The sequence below is a fragment of the Xiphophorus hellerii genome, chromosome 18 (genome assembly GCF_003331165.1).
Source record: "Xiphophorus hellerii strain 12219 chromosome 18, Xiphophorus_hellerii-4.1, whole genome shotgun sequence".
NCBI classification, from domain to species: domain Eukaryota; kingdom Metazoa; phylum Chordata; class Actinopteri; order Cyprinodontiformes; family Poeciliidae; genus Xiphophorus; species Xiphophorus hellerii.
In genome coordinates, this window is record NC_045689.1 from 11,356,099 (window position 1) to 11,374,346 (window position 18,248).

Here is an 18,248-nt window from a genome sequence, read left to right on the forward strand (position 1 = left end):
CAGACATTTTGGGTTAAGAACTATAATTAGAGTAGAAAATTGGAATCCATAAAAAATTAAAATGCAAAATAATAATAATAGGCTATATTTACCTCCTGAGAACAAGAATAAGCTGCATATTGCTGCTAGGGAAAGAGTTGTGTGTGGGTTTCCCTCCAAAATCTTTTACCACTTATAATCAGATCTTGGGATTTGAGGAGGACGATGGAAATATGGATGGATTGATGCACTACTGAGCTACAATTCATTCAGAAATGCAGGACAAAGTACAAGTCTTTTAATTGGGCAGAAAAATTTAGGTTTAGCTTTTTTAGCTTCCCATTTATTAGACACAGTAAAGTATTGGATCCACTTTATTTATGCTAATCATCATTTAAAGTAAGAAATCCTTATTTCATCTAAAATTTGTTTCTGATTGATTTTTATTCAAACCAGGTAGGTGGTTATATTACAAAAAAAAAACAACCACTTTCACACTTGAAACAGTTTTCAATGTGCTTCAGATTCACACAACTTTTCCAGTTAAAAAAACAACAGTCTTCCTGTTTTAGGTTGGAAACAACACAAGGAAGAAAAAAAGCATAAAAATTGGTTATATTTCTTCATCATATGTGCTAAACATATTGTGACATAATAGGAATGTCTGTAAAGGAGAACAGCTTTTGTCTGCTGTGAACTTTTTGTCTGATGGCAGAACAAAGCACAAAAAAGCTTTAAATGTCAGGGTCCGGAAAGCAGTGCCTGCACTTAGCAACAACCCTCTCTCTACTTCCTGGCCAATTGAAAAAGAGTGATTTTTGAGCTGTTAGGGAGGCAGGAGATATGTAAGGAGAGGGACGTGGGCAGAGGACAGACAGAGACAATAGATAAGAGACAGCAATTTGCAAGAGCCTTATGTCTGCCACAGTAAATCACAGGCAGAAAAGAGGAATCATTAAAGATGACTGAAACGCCTTTGTGAAACTGTATTCTAGTTTAGCACAGCGACAGCTCTGCTGATGAGACACTTTTAAAAACAACAAACGCGCTGACAGTGCTAATGGATGTCACAGATATGAGCAGAATTCAATTCTGCAATGATTATATATCAATTCTCACAAAAAAGGAGGAAGAAACCAGACTTACCTCCTTGAGGGAAACTACCCCGATGAGACGGCCGATGCTGGTGACGTAGGCGTGGTCGAGGCCCAGCAGGGAGAAAATGGTGTGAGTCTACGGGAGTTGAAAGATGGAATTAATCTTTAGAGCCAACCAGAACCTTCACAGAGACAGCTCTGTGAATGTTTCAGACTTGAAATGGAGCTCATTTAAGGAAATGCACCACTGACTTTAATTATCCAACACTTCATTCACCAGACACTCACTGAACATGTTCAGCTAAATTGGATACAGATACTTTGGACATCCCTGGGCCACACTTCCAAGAACATTCACACTTTAAAAGGGGAAAAAATACTATCCCTGCAGTTGCTAATTAGCCAAAGCTAATTACAATCACAGTTGGAAAATTGGATCTGTTTAAACTGCACATAAAAAAAGCTTTTTTTATTTTGCAATTTTGTAGCAAAGCATCTTTATTAACGCAGTAGGCAACAAAAGAGGCTTAACAGCCACTTAAGAGCTGCAACTGTATGTGGAGATGCCAAATAGCTAGAAGCTAAAAATGGAAAGTTGAACAGAGGAACCAACACGCGTGTGGAAGTGAGATAAAAGTGAAATCTTGTGGTTTATTATCAGCCTGTTTCAAAACTTATGGAATAATCAGACACTTGACAATTCAGCTGCTGAGAGGCTTATTATATTATTTTTATTTAATAATTAAAACTGAAGAAAAGCTGCCATGCTGTTTCTATACATAACATACATGAGGGATGCTCTGAAAAAAAATTTGGCTCGATATTAACATCCAATATTAATATTGCCATTAAGGCAGATAACTGATTGTACTACGGTGGCCAAGATGCGCAAACACAATGCAAACAGGTGTAAACGCACAGCAAATGCCTTATTGCTGAAATGTGCTATAAATAAACTTGGTTGATTGATTTGAAAATGAGCTGCAAACAAGTTAATTATGCAAACTCCAAAACATACAAAAAAGAAGCAAATGAAACAGACAAACACTGCAAACAGAAATTCCTGCATTCACAGAAAACAGAAGCAAAAACATATAAATAACAGAACAAATGCAAATGAAGAATGCTGCAATCATAAACAACATGCTGGATCCAGATAGAGCTGCCTAATGGAGTCAACCTTACATAAAAAGTTACCAAGCCTTTCTGTTTCAGCTGGCTGCTCTGTGATTTTTTTCCAATGAACTGCTGTTATTTTATAGTGCCACTGGTGAGGCTGTGAGATGAGTAGACAGTTACTTTCAGTCAAATGGTTATAACAGCAAGATGTAATTTTTAGTTAAACAAAAACTTGTTTTTGTCTCTAAAACTGCCTGACTGGTTCACCAAACCTTTCACAATTCCTCACAGGCACTTCTTGAATGTGACTCGCTTCTCCTTGTGCGTAAAAAATGAAAACTGAAAATCTCTCTCAGTGGTGCATCAACTCTAAGAACTGGTTTTAAAAACCAACACACCAATCGTATAAACAGTATTACTGAGGGTCTGAGTTTTACTTTAAAATGCGATCTGTAGAGCAAGAATAACTGGCTATCTTTTTAAGAAATGATTAAAAAAAACATCTTTAGCCATTTTAGTCAGTGATGGTTTTCTCTGAAATATTGAAAGTCATGACTTTGCATTTTCTGTGATAAAGAACATTTCTTTTTAAAACATGGGAATGGTTTTGCTCATGCTAGCTTTAGTTACTTAAAGTTTATACAATACAAACTTAAATGTATTTTAAGAGGATTTCATGTGTCAGTCTAAAACAAATCAGCACATAGCTACAAAGTTGAAGAAAACTTAAAAATTGTGGCAAGCACTTTAAATCCAGCTTTTGCTGCAAGTCAGCTTTAGTTTTGCACATCTAAAAATTTAAATAGCTGCCATTCTTTGCAAAATAGCTCAAACTAAGTAAATGTAAATGATTAAGTCTCATCACAAATAGTTTTTTGATTTAGGTCTGGACTTTGACTGGGCCATTCTAACATGTGACTATACCTTAATGTGAATCATTTAATTGAAGCACCTGCTGTATGCGTAGGTTTCTTTGGTTCTGGAAGGTAAACTATTATTCATGTCATCAGCCCTTTAGTGTACCAGAAGAAGAAAGGAATTCCCTCAGCATGATGCTGCCACCACCAAAATGCTTGACAGTAGGATGTGTCCAGGATGATGTGCAGCTCTAGTTTTCTACCACACAAAGTAATTTGACTCAAAGCAAAAGATTGGTCTCATCTGATCAGAACTCAGGAGTGTCAAAATACAAACGCACACCACACTTTTCAGATTTTCCCTCCACTTCACAACAATGTGCTACTTTATGTTGGTCTACCATAAAACCTCAGCATTGAGGTTTAAAATATGACACTGTGAGAAAACAGTCAAGTGTTGTGAATACTGTAAAGCTTCAAGGCTCTGTGCAGCTCAGAGTGGCGACCGGTTAATGACTCTAAACGCTGAGAAACACACCCATTGAGAAGGATGCACTTTTATGTGCAAAGAGGGTAAACAGTAGCTGTAGCTCCAATCAGACCTTATGCAGCGAAGTGCGCTCCACCAGTTGAAAAGGGGCGGGGTCAATCTTGCAGTTGTTGAAGTCGACTTGCTCATCAAGCTGCCTCTCCTCCCACTCTGCAATCTGCAAATCACACAGATTTGGAGGATCAGAGATGATCAGCAAAAATTTAAAACAGAAAGACGACAAAAACAGTGAAGTGCTTTGCCTTAGTGTCAGTGGTCAATATAACTCGATTAACAAGATTTTAAACATTATTCTCAGCAAAAAAAAAAACAACTAACTCCCACATTTAGAGCCTGTCTTTATTGGCTGTACATCTTTGTGGTTAGGTTGTAAAAAAAAGTGTGTTCAGAAAATACTGACAACAGATGAAGTCTTTATGACTAATATCAGCCTGTGATCAGCTGATAAAAGCATCATATTTTCCGAACCACTATTTGACACATCACATCCATTTAGTGGCACAGATGCAGTGCTGAGTGATTATAAATCAAAGGCAACCTACACTGCAATGCTGCTCAGCACCAGAGGCAAACAAAGAGACAAAGACAGAAGCAGTGACATATCAGATTTATGAAAGGTGAACGTTATTCGAGTGAACGAAGGGAAGAAAAAAAAGGGTGAGGAAGATGTTTCTGACAGAAAGGAAATGAGAGGTTCTGTTGATGGATGAATTATGAATGATGTCATATCCAAAAATATACGACTCCAGGGTAAGTGACCCATCTGGGCACATTGAAAAAAGTGAAGGGCCAAGGTTTGTCGGACTGTGATGACATCAAGCGTAATCAGAGTTTCCAGTAAGACAAACATAGGCTTTGAAATTAGAACAGATTGAATGAAAAGCAGTCTCCATGTATCAAAGACTTGAAAGAAGTTCCTCTGTGTGACACCATCATCAACCCTAACCCTCAAAATCAACAGAAAAATCCCATCTAAAAGATAATAACTAAAATTCAACAATTTCAACAAAAACCTTCGTCAAAGGCTACATGTATGCTTGTTTGGAAAAGTTGCAAACTCTTTTTGTATTTGTTACTATCAAATGTAGCTCAAACACTAAAATATTAAAATAATCAAACCTGACTCAGATAAATCAATACAGAGGAGATTCACAGCTAAATATTAATGAAATCTTTACTCCATTTACGAAAATACAAATGAGACTTTAAGGTCATCACAAAACAAAGAGAATCATAGAATCCACAGTAGATGGACTAGTCAAACTGAATAACTGAAGACCAGTTAGAGTTCCTGTGATTTGCAAAACCTTTGAATTATTTAAAAAAATAAGACGTGATTCTTAGTCTTCTCAAAAACATACCTCCATCCTATTTTGTCTCATAGTTGAGAACCCAATGTAGTATATCATTGTGTGCGCAGGATGCATTGCTACATCTCTATTTGGTAACCATTTCTGTAATAATTAAAAAATGCTCATAAAAAGGAAGACTTAGAAAATAATTTTCCTGTTCATTCTCTCCAAATTACCAAATAAAATCTTCCACTTACTTTTCTTTGAACAGAGTTCTCATTTACAGAACAGTACACACCACACCTGGCAGTTTATTCATCGCAACTTTGAAATTGAACTCCTCTTACATTATTGAAGCTTCAGTCAGAGACAGAAAGGTAGTAACCATAACTTCCATGATTTCCCTCATGGTCATGTCTGGAAGGTGCCCCTACAACTGCTATGCCCCATTTCCTTTATGGACAGCTCAATACTTCAAACACTGACTCAGATTACCTTAAAGACATCATCAGGGACATTTTTGTATTATTAGTTTTGTAGTAATAGTGTATTGTTCTGCTGGGAGAGAGCTCCTATTAATTGGGAAGTGTGTGAAACAATACAAACATTGTGTCACCAACTGTGGGTCTTACCTCACGAAGTGTCATGTCGTCTTCCACATCTCCATCATCCTGTAGATGACAAGCAATAGAAAAGAAGTCAGTAACAAAAAATTAGGTTATTTCATGTTTTAGCTAAAAACAGCTAAAACATGAAGAACCAAGAATATCAGAAACACATGGTAAACAAATGAAAGAGAGTTCTGGTTTCTGGGTTATTTTCTTTAATATTTCTCATTTCTAGTCGTATCCTCTACAGCTGTGAACAGAGACACATGGAAGACATCAAGAATGTTATACTGCAGCAATGTCTTGTGACAAATGGACAGAAATGGAACGAGAGACTAAAAGAGTGACAAAAGCACATTTCATAAGTGCGCAAAATTTGATATATGAGACGTCATAGTAGATGATCGTTATAAAGGAGGATCTGTGGTAAGTTTCAATAGAAAGCCCGATATCGTTGTTTGACAAGTTTGAGTCAAACCAGCAAACACACACTTTGCAGACGCCCAAATTAAAACCCGCAGAGATCTGGGTGAAGAGAATGTTAATGCAAGGTATGAATTCATGCCTATGTGTGACAAATTAACACAAATTAGCATCAAAGTAAAGATGAGTTAAAAAAAAAATGAATCAGAAAATCCATCCTTTATAGCAGAAACAATTTCAAACTGAAAACTAAAATCCAGCCATAATCTTATACATTATATGGAGTGGGGAGAAACATTCTAAGCTTTATTTCCTTTAGCATTTCACAAGGTTGGAACATTTAGAGAGTTTGGTAATTCGGGTTTGAAGACAGACATCTTTGATTTGTTTTAATGAAGTTTTTCCAACATCAGTCTCATGTACTTGCATGCAGGTATTTACATTAACAAGAGTGAATTTAGAAAAACATATGTGTGCCAGAGCAACAGAGAGATGAAGGGCAACCCAGGGGATAATGGGAACTCTGAGTTTATTTATCCTTATTGCTGCCGAAGCTGACCTGTCGCTAACCCCTAGCAACTGTCGCCGCAGGGCATCAGGAGGTGCCCTACTGTAGCATAATGCAAACAGAGGCCAGACGTGCCTGGAGTTTATGAGACTAAACAACCATACACTCAAAGACCTACTAGCACTTTATCTGAGATAAATGATAATACTGCTTGACAGACGACACAAGGACAACTCGGCCATGAACGCCATTGTTCCAGGTACAACCTTCACCAGAACATGAAAATATAGGGGGACAGTATTTATTAGTAGATTTCATTATTAGTATTTAATTGGTCATGAAACCATGTATTGTTTGTATTCCTTCCACTTCCAAATTAGGTGTCATTTTCTGTGTGTCTATCACAGAAAATCTCAGTAAAGTGCATCAAAATGTGCTAATATTTTTTTGCAAGGCACTGTCGATGTAACTGACAAAAATCTGTCATATTGAAATTAAAATAGCTAGGTGCTAGCTAGGAAATTAAACCAGACATTGGGCCTCGGTGTTTGCTGAGTTGGTTCTGTGACCAAAGGACACAAACTCAATTGCACACCATTAGTTCCCCTTCACATTAGTTACTAAAACCTGCATGCAATAGTGTTGCTTCCAAAACTGTATAGTATTTTAGACTGACCATTTTGGTAACTAGATTTGAATTGCAACATTTGTTTGCCGTTTCTAACCTTAATTATTTTCAATGAAGTTGGATGTAATTGGATGTAAAATTAAAACCGTTTGTATCTTGGTGAGGAAGATATATTTGAAGATGTATGATCAGACTTGAATCAAATTAAAATAACAGCATCTGTGGCTGCAGCAAAGTGCCAGTAGAGTAAACACTTTATTACTCTCTAACCACTCAGAAAATCCCCCAGCTTTCCAAATTAAAATCTTCACAGACATCACATTTCAGCTCACTTTCTATCTTTATATTAAAACTTGCGTGTCGTAAATAAAAAAAATTCAACTGCCCAAAAGCAAAAAAACCCCACAAAAAACAAAAAATCTGCTATAAAGCCCCTCTCACCATCCTCTGCAGGGTTTTTCTTTTCTGCCATGTTGCAGCTAAAGTACTAGTATCATCACACTCCTGAACTTAAGTCACAATAGCAGTTTTTTCAGTCATCTGGGAGGTTTCTGCACTGCATCCTTTGGTAAAGTAATCAAAGTCAAAGTTTTAATAAATTTCAAAAACAGGAATAATCAAAACTGCATTGTCTAGTTATACCACAGTATGGGTAAACTGGTGAAAATATTTATGCGCTGCATCCTTGTTTCTGACCTATTCTGATCCTTTGGGTCAGAAAGGGGTGCCAAAAAAGCAGTGCAAAGCTGCTTTAGTTGCAACGTTCACCCTCATCTCTTAGTTATCTAAAATTACACAAGAACTGTTTGTGTGTATCCTCCACAAACAGCTCGCTTGGTTTGATATGAAACACTGTCTGTTAAACTTTACACAATAAATAAATCGCATAGAACAAGCTTTTTCACTTTCTCAGTCAGTAAACTTCCACTTTGCAAACATTTGCATTCTAATTAGGCCAAATGTGAGGTTATAAACAGCTGCTGTAATCAGCTTTAGTGAGCCAAGACCATCAATTTTTATTTCTATGCTGACTAAACAAAAACAAATGGCAGTTGTAAAGTAGAGCAAGAAAGAAGCTTGGACTCACTTTTCAAACTGCATTTTTAGTGGAACGCCCTCAAGTTTGTGAAGCCGGATGCAAAAATACGGAGATGTATATAATCAAGCTAAGGGGTTGAAGGCTAGAGATGTTGTGGGAACTTTGTTTATTGTGTCTCTGTTTCAGAGATAATTGTTGAGTTGTCGAGTAATTTTTCATAACTCGAGAATCCAACATTGGATAAACATGTCAAACCAGTTTTGGAATCCCACATTCTCCATTTTAATAAAATTATGTAGAATCATTTCTACAATTTGTGTATTTGAGCCACTGGTTTCATTTGTTTTTATTTTACAGAAACATTGAAAAATTTAACCAACACAACTGTAATCGTTTTTACAGCCCCTTACGAAAGTACTCAGTCTTCTGATGGCAATTTTTGACACAAATATTCCTCAATAACTCACATAAACTCAACAAAAAGATGGATAAAGAGAAAGATGGAAATTGTCAGGAAAAACAAAAATGAACAAAAAGGAAAAATACGAGCCCACAAGCGATTATAAATAAAGCATGAGGGACGCAAGAGTGGGAGAAGAATAATGAGAAGAAACAACAAGAAAGGAAACATCAATCTGTGCAACAGGCTCCTGATGTCATCTGCCCTGCATAAATATTTCACAGTCACAATAGAACAATGAAGGGCAGACGGGCGCTGTGGTCAAGATGACGGCGCAACAAAAAACTGGAGGAGGGTCTCGAAAAAGTCGTCAAGCATGACAAAGATGTGCAATGGGGAGCACAAATCAAGGATTGGCAGAAGAACTGAGAATAGAGCTGCTGAAGGGTCAGGGTTGAAGCCATAAGTTGATCTACCATCTGCTGCAGGGATGCAAAACCTGAAATGATTCCACGAACAGTTCTTTCTGAAACACAGGAATGACTAACATGCTCCTTGGTTCCCTTAACACCCAAAAATATTCCTTGGTCTAACTCCTGCTCCATCTGCCTAAGCACAGACTGGGTGATGAGCTTCACAAGTGTACCCTTCAATCAATGATTAAAATCATAATTGGCAGCAGCAGATGATGCAGATTGACTGCTGTCCATCAATTAATAAACATAAATAAATACTGACAGACTTGAAAATCTGACGTCAAGTAAAATTGCCTTGCTGAAATTTGCCTCCCAAGGTTATGGTAATTACTGTGTTTAAAAATAATGTAATATAGTCTGAACATTTCAAATTAAAGCCAGTCTTTCCAGTCTGTGAATAAACTCCAACCCTTGGTATGTGGAAGTTGTGCGAATTGGTGACCTGGTGCTGCTCTGGCTTTAACCAAATATTGTGGCATGCTGTCATCAGGGGCTGCAGCGATGGTGATTTTTCTCTTGACTGTAACCAAGCCCCAAGTGCCATGGAAAAACCATGACAGTATGGAACAAGTCGCCAGAGCAGAAGGGGACACAAAACCCAACACAAACACCCCATCAATTTCCGAGAAAATTTTGATTTTTTACTTTCTTTGCATAACAAACGAGTTGAAGTCATAAAGAAACACCCAAAGCTTTAGATGGCAGTTTCAGAGGTTTTAAAATGGTAAACTTTGTTTAAATTCAGCTTATTTACAGAGTAAATCTAACCGCCAGGCATCTGAGTTTCAGGCTATGGGGAAACTCAGTTGTTTAACATACCGGCTTTGTTTGGCTATTTACAAGCTTTTGTTATTGGCTTCAGTTAATAAGTTACACGTCTGAAAGAAACACGTGGCTACTTATTGCAACCACAACAAAATCTGTAACATAGACTATAAATGTTACAAGAGACAAAAAAGGAATTCTCCACTTGGGACATTTTCTCCAGAGTTCATGTACCATTGTACATGTACCATTGTACATGAACTACAATGGTACATGAACCATGTCTATGATAAGACAGTATAAGGATAAGGACAAGACAAGGCAGATGATATATCACATATATATTATGTAAATATCATATAAATTATATAAATAATGAGTGGAGAACAGCACTACTGGATGCTTACTGATGCTTTCAAACAGGTGAATGCATTCAGACGGATTTATGTTAAGATAAACTGTGTTTGATTTGAGCAGCTGAAATTGTCTGATTGTCATGCAAAGTCGGCTGATCCAGTGGAATAATTTTTTTAAATTCCCAATTAGATGCTCATTTCACTGATTGAGATGCATTGCTGCTTGAGTAATTGCATGGGTTAAATCCCAGGACGCATCATTTTGTTTGAGGTGGTGTCAGAGCTTTATCAATTATCTGATATTAAATATAATGCTACATGCAAGGATTCAACCTGATGTCGCTCTATGCAGTTAAATATATGGAGTGAAAGAAATGGCTACAACAGAGTGTAAAGGATTATTTTACTAGGTCACTACAGAAACAGGGCGGGGCCTGATCTGGGAGCTAGTCACTGATTGGACATCTTGGGTGACATCCATGATGAAAGACAGCATGCTTGACTGAAATATGCAGAACACTTGACCACAACTCCACTGAATGTTGGTTGTAGTCTTCGCCAAATGGACCATATTGCAAAAATGGACGAAGAGCTTTCTGTAATGTTTCTGTATATTTAGAACAAAACGCATCAAGTTAAAGTAGTTTCTTTTCCTACTTATAGAAAAGAAGCTAATGTCCCGCCTTTAAGCTGCCCTGACATTGAAGAAGTCATTATATCAATATGAGTAAAAGTTCAAACCCACACACAGCTTCCTAATGTTTATAAAATTCTTTCAAAAATTGTCTACAGAGTTAAAAATATTGTTAGGTTTAGGAATTATACTGTATGGTCTACAAAGACATTAATTATGTGGGTTATAATCACTTATTACTTATGGTTAAAGGTTCAAAGCATCTTACTGGTATATGTTGGCATGCCAATGTTTTTGACCAACAGATGGATTTTTTCCCCCTTTTTTATGTGGTCCATTGTCCAAGGCAAAAAGACATTTTTTAAACTAATGATACAAGGACACTTTGAGGGAGTGGAATCAATGCAAGGCAGCAGTGACATGTTATCAGTCAAGTGTTCTGTATGTCTCCTGACATACAGACCAATGGAAACTGGTTAAGCTGTATGGATCAAAGCCAGAACCTACAATATCAACAAGTAAAGGCAGTGAAAGGTCAGTGGTCAGGTTACAGGTTGGATCAGAAAGAGGATGCTCTACACTGGCACGATGGGACAGCTTTGGCTGAGCTTAGCCCAGATCACTGTCCATCGGCGTTCGGGATTAGCCCTGAAATGGGATGGCTGTGTGACAATTGATGGATCGGTAGATGGACTTGTTGGAGAGCGGATTCCAAGCATGCTGGGAGCCCAGAACGGTGGCTCTTACCACGACGGATATCCGGACTCGTTTGGATGGCTTCCTTTGCTCAGGAGACACTGGGGTCTCCATATTGTTGTTTTTCTTCCATGGTGACCAGAGACAAGCACACAAAGTTAACAACCTGAATGTCACCTTGACTTTGAAAATACATTAATATTTTTTTAAAAGCCTCTGGAAAACACTGACATGACAAAACGTCAATGTAGTAAAACAATCCATTTGCAGGATAAAATAAAGTGTGCCAGGACACAAAGTTGAGACAAAGTGAAAGATTTTAAATGGAAGCCATCTAAGATTGTGTGCGAGTGTTTTCTGAATATTCGTGTGTGAGAGAGTGGGAGGTACTGTACTGTAAAGCGTGAAGGACTGTATGTGAGAGATAGGATAGGACTGTGTGGGTGCACTGAATGCGTGAACGGCAGGATGTGAGTCAACGTGTGTGTGTGTGTTGTGTCTGTGCTCCTGTTGATTGGCTCCATTCAAGGTCATGGTTTTCTCACCTCTAGAGCTTCTACGTCTGGACTGGAGCAGAACAGGCTCTTCAACGCTATGCCGGAATGGTCCTGTGGGCCTGCAAGTGGAAATTAGAAACATTCACAATCATTGCTTGAGATTGTTTGATCAGTATATAACTATTCAAACTGCTAATGTTCTCCTCACTATTCATGATTTAATTGTTCTGACAGTAGTCTGCACTAAATCTCTCCAAAGCTTTCTTCCTCAGCCAGCTCTTCCTAGCTGTGACCTAAAATGACCTACAGGTGTTCCCAAACAAACTGAGAGACATAATGTCTCCAGCTGGTTCCATGTCAGTCAAAGCCCGTTTCCCATTGTGACATGTTTGAAGCACCTTTCCTAGAATGTGACAGAGTAGCTTCTCTTTATTGAGAGTCTCCTAGACTGCTGAGCTCCTCTCTCTCCAATGAGGAAAAGCTTAAATACTTCAACATCAGATTTGGCTCAGCTTTTGCCTGATGAAGGTATAGAAAAACATGAGTGATATACATCTTTGGCTTCACGACACTATTTGGGGGAACAACAAAAATACTTGCTTCTTTGTGTTTACAAAGTGAGAGATTTAGCACAGATAGGAAGAAGGGTTGGAAGCCAACTTCAGCATTCAGTAATTAAAAACTTTTTTAGGCTTATTAGAGAGTGTTAGCGTGTTTGATGAGAAGTCTTTAAGTCACAAAGAACCAACTGACTACTGTACCAGAGAGTCCAACATAATTTGCCAGTCGCCTTCCTAATAAAGTCAACAGAACCAGCACTGTGGTTCTTCCACAGTCTGTATTTATGTCACTGAACACTTTGACTAGGGCATTCTCAGTACTGTGGTGAGCAGAGAAACCAAACTGAAAGACAAATGGGGGCTCATTCTTAAACTATTTAAGAGTTGGAAATACAGCTTTTTCAATAATTTTGCTGAATGGAAGGTTGAAAATTGACCTGTGATTTTGCAGTAGGGATATTTCCAGATTGTTATTTTTTTATCAGTGGTTTGATAACTGCCGTTTTTTTTGTTTTTTTTCCTCCCCTCCAGGGGGTCTTTTTGTGGGCTCTAGTGTCCCTTATATGAAAGTAGGCTGACAGGAAAGGGGGACGGAAAGGGGGGAAGACATGCGGTAAATGTCGCCAGACGGCCGCGTCGAGGACTCAAGGCCTCCAAACGTGGGTCACACTATCCCCTACAGCACCCCCGATAACTGCCATTTTTAAAGCCTGGGCTAAAACACCTGATGAGAGGGATGAGTTTACCATTTGAATCAGAGCAGATGCAATGACAGGCAGTACTTTCTTAAGGAAAGCTGTTAGAAGGAGGAGCTTAATTGATTTTTAATTTCTTCTAGGTTTTTGTGGCTGAGTTGGTGAAATTTAATTATTTTCTCTGCATTTCTCATTTTTTTTGGAATAGGAATAGAAGTGAAATTGATGTTAATGTGCAATTTAACCATCTATTTTTTATTTTCTCTGTAAGAAAGTTGACAAAGTCATTGCAGACTCATATAGAGTTCAGTCACAGGAGGGTTTGTCAACCTATCAACTCTAGCAAATAAGGCACAAGGATTGTTGATGTTGTTGCTATTGATTTCTGAAAAGAATGCCTCCTTTGCATATTTTAAGGTTGAATGACAGTCTCTTTTTATAGATTTGATAGTGAAGCTAGAGTAGTGTTTAAGCCATTTACGTTCAGCCACTCAGAAGTCTTCAAGTATTACTTGGATTAAATAATTACCATTACCTTAGTAGTTACTTACTTGTCGGAAGCTTAGTGGGTCTCTCCATAACAGACGGTCTTTTCAGTGCAGGTTTCAGAGGCTTCTGACTAGCTGGACGAGTTGGACTGAAGGTGGACTCCTCAGTAGAAATCTAAGCACAAACACAAAGATGAAATCTAAACCACCTAATCTTCCCTTAACGCTCCATCACTCTCACTAACATCGGACCCATTAGATAAATGAATGTGCTTTCAGCAGAGTGAGGAGATGGAAACAAATCAAGTGAGTGAAAGAGGCAAGACAAAAAAGAAAATGCATACAAAGACACAAGAGGCCAGCGGGAGGAATAAAGTTCAGAGGCTGAATGTGGGGTTGGCTTTGATTTAAAATTTCATGACTGCAGTGGGTTTTCTTTCAGCCATTTTCATGACCAGAAGACATTTTTGCTCAGCTATATTATTGATGCTCAGAAAGTGAGGAAAGCATCTAGTTACAGCCATAAAGAAGTGATTGTTTATGTGAAAAAAAGTTAGAATATTCATTGTTAACGATATTTTTAAAGTTTCCAGTTTCATTATATAAGGTAGTTACACTTGTGTGTCTGTCTCCCTCTAACTGAATGCATTATTCAACAAAATCTTCTGAGTTCCACTGAAAGACAGAAGTGTTTCTCTGATTAGCTGCATTATGTGGGTAATATTGGTGGGACACCAAGCGTTGCAGAGTAAACAAATAAACTTCTAATTGCTGAATCCATTAGGACCAGAGTTGTCTTTTAAACATGGGTGTGTGCAGATTGTTGATGACTTAAAATATAGAAATCCTGAAAGACTTTATACTTTGTCTCTAGGTGAATGCTTACATCATAAGTAGTCCATTGCCTTAAAAATTGCATTATCTCATCTTTTTCTAGAATAAATAAGCAAACTCCTAGTTCTAAGCTTTTTGGCTTTACATGTTTTACTTTCATTTCAAAGCAATTGAAACAACTGAGAGATGAGAAATAATATGGTTTTCTTTCACCATCATCTTGCATTTAGTTCCATCGCATTTCACATTAATGGTAACCAACTTTTCTGTCACTGCTGAATAAAAGTGTCCTCACAGCATGTTTCACATTGTGGAGGCACACTGTTTTCAGGGCTGATGTGCAGTTCTAGTTTTCCTATGTTGCATGCCGTTTTGTAGGACCAAAATGTTTAATTTCTGTTTCATCTGAGTGGGGCATCTTTCTCAAAGGTTTGCTACATCTTCTGCAGGGCTTGTGGCAAACTCTAAATGACCTGGCTTGTTTCAGCAATTATTTTTTACGTCTCTCTTCCATAGAACAGATTTGTAATGTATAACTAATAATTGTCCTGTCAATAGACTTCTGCATCTCCTAGAGCTTCCATGGACTTTTAAGCTTTTTGTAATTACTAATGCTCTCCTTGTATGGTCTGCTAGTTTAAAAATATAAAGCAAGATGTTTTCAGGTTAACTTTCTCCTTGACCTTTCTACTGTGTTCTTTGGTCTTTATGATGACGTCTGCTTTCTGATCTTCTCCAACAAACATTTCAAGGCTTCATCTGGATTTATATTGTCACAAACTTAATGATGTCCATTTAGTAATCAGGTGGCTTCTATGGGGAATGGATTTTAGTTAAGGACATCAAAGTAAAGCTTTTCATATTTGCATCTGTAAACTATTTTATTAATGCGTTATTTTGTGTTGTTAAAAAAAAATTAGATGCAATGAATATGTAATGAAGATATTGCCCTGTAAAAATCAACTCCCAAGGCTCTTCTTAAGTGAAACAAAAAAGAAATATGAAATTGTTTCACAGAGAATCTAATACAAATTATTTAATTGACTGATAAATTATCATGATAAATTCTCTACAGATTGTCTTTAGACGTATTCCACTTGTCAATAAGGGCCTCTAACCTGGAAACGGACCTCCTGGCTGGCCCGCTGGCGCCCATCCTCGCTATCGCTGTTTGACACATCAGACGGGCATTTTTTCTCTGCTGCAGCTCGTTCCCTGATGTACTCCATCCGTCTGCTGCGACTGAGCTGCTGGGAGAGCAGCGACTGCAGCTGGGCACGCTCTATGGAGCCCAACAGGATCATTGACTCTGGGTTAGGAGACAGAGATGCATGGGGTGAGAGCAAGAGCGATACAAAAACCAAGGAGGATAAAAAAAAAAAGGATAAGGGTGGTTTATTAGCAGAGTGCAACAGAAAGAAAAGAGAAAGCAAAGGAGGAAAAACAGAGATAGTAGAAAGAGATTTAGGGAAAAACTGCGAGCAGAGGGCTGCAACTTCCAAACAAACAAATGTACTGCAGAGAAGTCTGCATAGTTGCATAACAAGTGCCCAGAAGGCAACAAATGTCCAATAATTAGTGTGCATGTGTTGGCGGCTTTAAGTAACTGCCTTTGTGACGGTGCGTGCAGATTAGGTGTTTGGTTAAATGCCGCAGCTAATTGTTCCTGTACCACCGTATAATTGAAACAGTGTTGAAACACCCAATTTGCACTTTAATGAGGTGACTAAGGCCATCAGCAAGCTGTGCCCAGGCAGGTTTTTTCTATCAATCAGTCACTTTGATGAGGACAGCACTGGGATTGCAGAAATTGTGAATTTAATGCCAGCTGGAGGGCAAACCAGGAGTACAAGATTGGCAACACTGAACAAAGATACCCCAAATGTTAGAGCCACTGTATCACAGATTCTGATTTGCAAAACCTTTTTAAGATGTTATTTAGCCCCTTAAAAAAAGATGTGTGCTGAGCTAATGTGTGGAACAAAGGTTGACGAGGTTGGAGCTGTAGGTCACTGACAGGCTGATTAACTACCAAAACATAAACCTGCCAGGAACAGAAGTGGCAGTTTTGGCACCATTTCTTCCAAGAATTTCTCATAAAAACATGGTCAAATATCATTGCACTGCAACGTAATAGTGATTCATATAATCTTATTTGCTAATAGTATAAGAATTTTAATCTTTTTAATAACAGAATGTTTTTTTCCAAAACTGAAATCCTCATCTTATCATTTGTATTCACTCCTTGTGAATACTTTATCAATCATGATCATCAAAACACCCAAGGGGTTGAATATTTTTTACAGACACTTTGATTACTTTAAACTGCAAGACCTGACATATTTGTTTAATTTGGGGTTGGGTTTACCAATTAACAATAAATATGTAGCAGCATGGGTGCACTAAATCCCAACATTTTAACTGGCAAATCAAGATTTTAACTTGTTTTCATTTTATTTGTTTCTGCCAAAGGAAAATATGAGCAGAGAAATTAGATGAGGGACCAAATGGTTTCTTGTATGGAGATAAACTACCTTCAGCTACAAATGAACCCTCACTGTGTCTTTCAGTGTTTCCACAAGAAACGAGAAACAGGTTATTTACACATAACTCTGTGTTATATAGATTTTTTTTACTCACCAGCAGATTCCACTAAAGCCAGAGTCTTGAGATGTCCCAACATCAGGACGCTGTGTAGGTCTCTGTAGCAGCAGTTGAGTGTGATGTACCGTACATCCCGCACCATAATGTCCTCCACACGGATGTTGTATTTCCTGAGACAAGCATGGAAGAAAAGAAGAGTAAATGAAATGTACAAGGTGAAAAAAAGAAATGTATATTGTTTCATTGAGATGAGGTCAAAGGAAGAAGACAGCTGAAACTGTATTCTATTCATTGGCTGAAAATGTATCAACACTCATATTTAAAAGTTCGTACTACACAAACATCATAATATTTCTAAGTTATTGCCCTTACAGATATGATGACTGCACAGCCTTTCAGCTGACTGGTAAACACATCTTTCGGTTGTTACCACATCAGAGTATGTACTTCAGGTGAAGCTGGGTGACACTGTGCGAGCATTTCTCAGCTCAGCAGAATCACACGCCTCAATACACCAGTTAGATACACTCAGATTTCTCTTCCTGCTGGAGCCGGCCAAGAACTGCAAACATGACAGCCGTCGCTTAATGGCTTCCGCTACCAAGACACTCAGCCGTGCCAAGACACGGACTGCGGCCAAACCTCCACTTTTTCAACCGATGACAACTCGCTGTGCTGACCTTTCCTCAGATGTAAAAAAACAAATTTGATGGCCATGCTTTCCATGCTCCAATTCAATACATATAATGTACAACTCTAGTCCAGGAGGCCTCTTAGGAAGATGAAGGAAACCTATCAATAAACTTCTGTATATTAAAGCATAGGAAGAAGAAAATTACCGCAATTAAAATTACAGTGTGTATTGTGAAAGAACAAAACCCCTATACAGAGCAAATGACTATAATTTTAAAACTATAAAAAACACCAGGTTTAAATAAGTTTCCTGAATTATTTGTATTTTCACTATTTCAGAAGCATGTTCGCTATGAATTATGTATGTATAGTTCATCTTCAGCTGTAAGATGAAGAAAAACACACATGCAGCTTTTTGTTCTTATCGTCTGAAGCTAAATCGGGCCAAACATCTCTTGTTTTAGGTCAGTTAGAATAACTAAACCAAAGTCACATTAATGAGAGACATAA

General features: G+C 37.9%; 1 protein-coding gene across 11 annotated transcripts in view; it reads right to left on the bottom strand.

The window, feature by feature from the left end:
- Positions 1-18,248, bottom strand: part of LOC116737426 (chloride channel protein 2-like) — a 134,896-nt gene that overhangs the window by 3,579 nt on the left and 113,069 nt on the right. For 9 of the 11 annotated variants that reach the window (XM_032590550.1, XM_032590547.1, XM_032590548.1 and 6 more), the window contains 8 exons: positions 17,142-17,275; positions 15,620-15,810; positions 13,731-13,842; positions 11,973-12,043; positions 11,479-11,553; positions 5,527-5,565; positions 3,655-3,759; positions 1,126-1,212 (listed from right to left, as the gene is read on the bottom strand). In XM_032590550.1, the coding sequence (XP_032446441.1) occupies positions 1,126-1,212; positions 3,655-3,759; positions 5,527-5,565; positions 11,479-11,553; positions 11,973-12,043; positions 13,731-13,842; positions 15,620-15,810; positions 17,142-17,275 (814 nt within the window). The remainder of the gene's footprint in view (positions 1-1,125; positions 1,213-3,654; positions 3,760-5,526; positions 5,566-11,478; positions 11,554-11,972; positions 12,044-13,730; positions 13,843-15,619; positions 15,811-17,141; positions 17,276-18,248) is intronic. The other 2 variants (XM_032590554.1, XM_032590557.1) reach the window with 1 other exon arrangement.